General features: G+C 27.2%; 1 protein-coding gene across 1 annotated transcript; it reads right to left on the bottom strand.

Annotated features, from left to right (window-relative positions):
* Positions 1-38: 38 nt before the first annotated feature.
* On the bottom strand, positions 39-5087 carry LOC107064248 (ATP-dependent RNA helicase DDX42). The gene is given in 11 exon segments (XM_015316676.2): positions 39-524; positions 610-756; positions 854-1188; positions 1294-1332; positions 1335-1443; positions 1525-1799; positions 1873-2101; positions 2188-2728; positions 2803-3075; positions 3154-3379; positions 4698-5087. Coding segments are annotated over 10 exon segments (2349 nt in total). The 5' UTR covers positions 3369-3379; positions 4698-5087; the 3' UTR covers positions 39-338.
* Between the last annotated feature and the right edge of the window lie 1679 nt (positions 5088-6766).

Raw genomic sequence — 6766 nt, 5'->3', positions numbered from 1 at the left:
TGTTTAATATAATACTATAAAATCTAGAAGAGTGTATATAATATTTAAAGATTTGAAATATCCATTTATTCAGTGATAATATAATTATTATTATTTTAGAAATATTTGTTTGATAGTAACAAATATAAGACTAATTTTATATCGTTGATCGACACATATTTATATACAATAAATTTACAATAACGGAAAAGACGAAATGAAATATCAAATAGTTAATAAGACTCGCGTTAATATATTGCAAGGTATTGGCGATGGAATTAAATATTATTGTAATATAAAATAATTTTTCATATTGAGAAAGTCGATCACAAAATCATGTTTGCATAATTATACTTTCATCATTCCCAACGACTTTTCCGTACTCTCTTTCGTTCCAATTTGTTGTCCACTTCAGAAAAATTGGAGGTTTCGTTATCCTTAGATCGATCTACACTAGGTTTTAGTGGCACTGGGGGTGGTGGTGGCATTATAACAGAAGGTGGTGTAATAGTTTGTTCCCACGTATGATCCGACGACGCTCGGAACTAAAAATGAACAAGGAATCGAATCATTTATTTATATTGATTGTAATAAATATTTGTAGAATATAACGAAATAATATTATTTTACCTGTGAATTATATTGGCTTCGAAAAGCGGCTTTCATAGCAGAAAGACGATCACTACCTGGACCATGTCTTTCTAATTTTTTAACAACTTCACTTATATCTTTGGACCCTTGCGAAGTACCGCTGCTAGGTTGAAATGAAGAATCATTCTATAACAATAATAATAATAATAATAATAACAATTAAGTTTTCATTTTATTACAAAATATATACATACAGATATTATTTAAAACGATCGATAAATACCGTAGTCGTTGAAGTATCGGGCCTTTCTCTGAACCCAAGCCCAGCACCGCCAACATTCAAACTTTTACCTTTTCCACCTTTAAATCTAGACTTTCTGAACCAAGCGCTTTGCATAGCTAAATCAATTAAGCTTTTAGGTACTTCCTGATTTGCACCTTCAAGATTTCTCACTAAATGACCTGCAAATTCTTTATCTTTTTCCGTCACAAGAGTATATGCGGTACCTTTTTCTCCTGCTCGACCTGTACGACCTATTCTATGAGTATGCGTATCAATATCACGTGCAACGTCATAATTCAGAACTGTTTTTATATGTGGAATGTCCAAACCACGAGCTAAGATAAAACAATTTTGTTATATGTATATAAATATAATATACCATATCTTTATGTATATAAAAAAAAATATATAAATTAAAATAAAAAGACAAATAAAATTACCAGCTACGTCAGTAGCAACTAAAGTACTGACATCTTTTTTTTAAATGCTGTAATTACTTTATTTCTTTCAATTTGGTCCATATCACCATGCAAAAGTAGTACATCAAATTCTTTTAATTTGAGATTGTTGGCAAGTTCCTCTGCATTCAACTAATAAAAAGAAAAATCAACTAAATGTATAGAAATTCTAATATTTAATGATAAAATAATACTTCTAATAAATAGACTTACCTTTTTAGTCACAAAAATTAATAAACTTCCAGTACTTAAAAAATCTACAAGATTGTGTAATAACCAAGACCATTTACCAGAAGGATTATTGTGAAACATTATAACATGTTGAGTTACATCCGTATTTGCTTCTCCTACATCTCCCTGTACAATCCTTACTGGATCTGTCAAAACGTCTCTAGCAAGTTTTTCAACTTTCTTTTTAAATGTAGCGCTAAAAAGTAATGTCTGCCTGTCTGGTCTAACATGATTGCATATAGACCGTACTTGAGGTTCTATAAAAAAACACCATCAAAGAATTAGTAAAGAAAAATTTCATTTGATATTAATTTGAATAAATTTATTTACCAAATCCCATATCAAACATTCGATCCGCTTCATCTAATACCAAAAATGTAACCCTTGTTAAATTTGTTGCTTTCATTTTAACTAAATCAATCATTCTACCAGGAGTGGCGACAACTATTTCAGCGCCAGCTTCTAATGCTTTACTTTGTTCCCATTTACTACCACCTCCGTAACAACAACAGACTTGTATGTTATACACTTTACCAAACTTCTTTGCTTCTTGATAAATCTAAACAGAAAATGATTGATATTTATTTAAATTATCTAAATATATTGTAAATATGTTTCCCTCTAATGTACACAATTTTAAATTACCTGTTGCGATAACTCTCTAGTAGGTGCTAAAATAAGACCGATAGGACCATCACCAGTTTTTAATTCTCGCTGATCCATGATATGAACTAACATTGGCCATATAAAGGCTGCTGTCTTTCCGCTGCCAGTTTTTGCAATGCCTATAATATCTCTTCCACTTAAAGCAGCAGGAACAGCTTGAGCTTGAATTGGCGTAGGTTGTGTATACTCATTTTTTCGAATAGCTTTTATTAAAGCATCATCAAATCCAAAATGTCCAAAACTAGTGACAGGATTTGGTGGCGAAGGTCCAGATACTTTAATACCTAAAGTCTTCCTTAGATCATCAATCTGCTGTTTACTTAAAGATGAAATTTCTTCGTGTACATTATAAAAATTCTTTTCGAAAGACTCATATTCTATTTCACTATGATCAATCGATGGTAACGGATCAATTTCTTTTTTCTTCGGTGGTGCTATAGGATTTCCATCTTCATCATATTCGATTTCCTGATCTGATTCTTCTTGTTGCAATCCAGCAGTAGGATTTTCTTCCATGTACCTTATAAAATGAATAATAATTACTTTGTTTTCTTCTTTATTATTTATCTAAAAAAAATTTAATAACTTCTTTACCTGTAATAGCTTTCTTCGTCATCCTCCCCATCTATATCTGCTCTAAATCCCTTAGATTTATCTTCCTTACGATCTTCTTCTGCTAACTGAGCTTCATAATTATTTTTTTTAACTTCCGCATCAATGCCTGCCATAAAAGCGTCTAAAGGATCTTCTTCGCTATCGCTATCTTCTTTTGGTTCGGACTTTTTCATTAAGTCATATGTTGGTGATCCAGGTGCAGGTATATATTCCAAAGAAGATGTAGGAGGTTCATCATCATCTTCAAAATATCTGTTAAACAAATATGGTAAGATGTTACATGTTTATAATGAAATAATAATTATCAATGTTATAATATATTCTACTTACTCTTCTTCTGTCTTACTACGTTTTTTTGGCATACCCCAACAAGCAGATAAAGCATTCTCAGTAATAGAATTCATAGTATGATATCCCTGCTTACTCAATACTGAGTTTGGTGGAGGAGGTGGTACATTAGAACCACTTCTCTTGGTTCCTGTCATTTGAAAACCAGGGAATCCGAAACCCTTTGGCTTATTACCACCACCACGATGATAACTCATAATTATTTCTACTAAAATTAAATGAGGATAAAAAAAAACACTTTTACTCAACTATTAATTGTCAGGTTAACCTTTTTATAGACACTATTATTTGACTTTTTATTTAATAAATGTAAAACCAAAATAAAATTTTACTCATATACATTATAAATGTATTTTCTTATTAGAAAAATTGCAATATTTTCAAATGTTAATAAAACATTATTAACTATATAATTGTTTCTTTTTTTCATGTAAACACAACTCTAATAAGGTTAGAATAATCTTAGAATCAGCTTCGACACAAACATTGTAAAACACATTCTATATAAATTCTTTATTCGCTAACTTAGAATGAAAAATGATATTTTCAAATAAATAAAAATATGTATTTAAATATATGAATATATATCTATATACAATTATAACAACCACCTTAGATAGCAATATCGAGTATGGATTTATTTTCATTGAATATAATTCAACTTCGTATCGAACGGTAAAATATGTAGGATGCATATGTATCTGTCAGAAAAGCTCGAAGATAGTGCTGCCACCATAAGGTAATAAAAAGGTAACATACCAACATAATTTTTAAACATAAATTTCAACTAAAATTGTATTCATTTCTAGTAAATCATTTTATGATTTTTTATTTATAAATTCTATTTCAAATTTAATGATTACTTTGACACGATATTTCACATTCACTTTATTTATTCTGATTAAATAATTTGTGTTTTCAATTAACTTCAAATTTGTATAGAAACTTGATTTTAACAACTAAAATCTTTCTTAAATATAAAAATACTTAAAATAAAATAAACAAAACTATATGAAATATTGTACATAAATTTTGATTAACATTCAAATAAAAAATAAAATATATAGAGCTTTAAATGTTCTGCTCTTTCAAGTTTTTAATTACTTTATTATGATATTTTCTTTTTTAGAAAAATATATAAAATTGTTATATTATAATTTTAAGAAAATCAATTGGTATGTAAAAAATAAATATTGATATGAAAAAAAAATGTTAAATAACCATTTTCTATCTATAAATATATACACATTGAGTATGTTACTTCGAAACGTTTCGAAAACAAATAAAGTTATATAAAAAAGAAGCCAATGGAGAATATCTTTTACATATTCAAGAATGTCAAATTGCAATGTCACTAAAGATGCGTCATTTAAGTAACGCAACAAATGAAAAATAAATATATTTAATTTTGAAGAAAATAGAATGTAAAAGATACCTATTTAATAAGTATAAACTTATTATTAGTGATCAGAAAAGCTGAGAAATCCTGTCCTATCTAAAACAAGTATTTACAGTTATCTACTTACCGAGTATATATCAGTAAAATAGAAATCTAGTATTATCGATAGATACATCCTACTCAATGCAGTCCAATTAACTAAAAAGTTGGATGATAATATGTTAAAGCCTAAAGGTCGTAAAGCCAGCATGATTCATTCATGTACTATACAATTTACATATTCAAATCCATTAACATTCTAATTACTGTTAATGTCTTGTTATAAGTTGTCGATATATTCAATAATAGAAAGAATTAATTTCATTATAAATTTTTGATGGCAAGTGCAAGTACATAGTGAAGTAAATGTTACTTAAACAGTTTATAATGCAATGACTTTATGTGGTATATGAATCCAGCTTAATACTAAGTGATATGGACCTTGGACATAATGGCAAACTAGTTTATAATCAACTTATAACGATATTACATAAAAGTATTGATTTTATTGTTCAAATCAATTGTTTAAATATATTCTTTCAATTATTTCAATGAATTTTAATATGTTAAATTTGAGGGAATGCTTAAAATAGTTCACATTTTATTAAAAAGAAATTAATATATCTATATGTTTATTATTATTAGTTTGAAAAAGAATTTTGGAATCTTCTAAAGAGTATGTGATTAAAAAATATATCTTAAATTTAGTGTAAATATCGTAACTAAAGAAAAATAAAGGCATATTATTGTTTATAACATTGATTGCTGTTTGTATGTAACCCTGCATTCAGTATACGTGTAGAATAAAAACTGTGACTATAACTATAATCTCTCTTTCTCTCTCTCTCTCTCTCTCTCTCTCTCTCTCTCTCTCTCTCTCTATTTATATATTTATATATAACATCATACTTTATTCAATAAAATTTATTTTATTTCTATTGCACCAAAATTTTGATTGGATTTGATATGATCTGTAAAGTATGTACTTTCACTTTAGTTAATTAATTTTGATTACAATGCAAAGCACTGTAAAAACTTTAGATGCTTTACTTGGCACTTGCAAAATACATTGAATTGTATTATGCGAAGAAAAACTCTTCTTTGTTTTATTGATGTAATGAAATACAAGTAATTATTTCTCAAGATTTTGTTAATGTCTTGTGTCTTACGTATATATATATTTTGTTTGTTCTAATATTTTAATTATAACTAATACTAATTAATTATTTATAGACAACTATTTTCATATTTAAATACAATTGTTTATTTGTTAATTATTATATAACTCCTATCTTCTTGTCTCACAAATAAGAATCAAGATTTCTATGTTCACATGTACCGACAAAGTTCTATCTCTTATAGATCACAAAGCAGCAAAAAGATATAATTATCATATTATTTGACAATCTATGAAAGATTAGTCAGCATTAAGTTATTAATGTTACAATAGCATAATATGTACAGGAACCTAAGAGGTGGGATGGTATGGGCGGCTTCACTCAACGGAATGCAACATTTCTTTTAACGTCTGGTATCTTATAAGTGATATTGACAGAATTATTTTTGATATTATTTAACAAAAAACTTATTTTTCTCACAGATACAAATTATAAAATTACAATACTTCTATATTAAGTTTTAACAGTTCAAGTAACTTAACTGATACGTGTATATATGTATCTTCTTTAAACACATTTATAAAAAATTATTGCAAAGTTTTCACATTTAATTTCATTTAAAGCAGTATACAAAAACTCGATAATGAATTTACAACATAGAAGTATTGCTCTTAGTTACAATAGCAATTATTTTTATTTCGAGTATCCATAATTTGGCATATAAACTACATGATGGCGTATCTGTTTTAAGTATATATATAATATTTTAAACTATTGCACAGCAAAGACAATTATTTTAATACTGATTAAAAGGATACATTATCAGTACTATAATGCACTTACACACCTTTTTTTGTACCCGTTTTAGATTAAATATCTTCAAGATGTTTAAGTTTATTCAGTATAAATAAAAGAGACATTTTTTTAAAGAAACCTATCTTATGTTCACACACTTAATTGAAACATATAAGAACTATAAAATATATTGAGATAATAAGAATTTTGTTATTTATATTCAATTATATATTAATAATATCAA

The sequence above is a fragment of the Polistes dominula genome, unplaced genomic scaffold, assembly GCF_049000335.1.
Source record: "Polistes dominula isolate Pdom_NZ unplaced genomic scaffold, Pdom_raw_medaka contig_77, whole genome shotgun sequence".
Classification (NCBI taxonomy): domain Eukaryota; kingdom Metazoa; phylum Arthropoda; class Insecta; order Hymenoptera; family Vespidae; genus Polistes; species Polistes dominula.
Note: the sequence above shows the minus strand (reverse complement) of the source record. Positions and strands in the feature narration are given on the sequence as shown.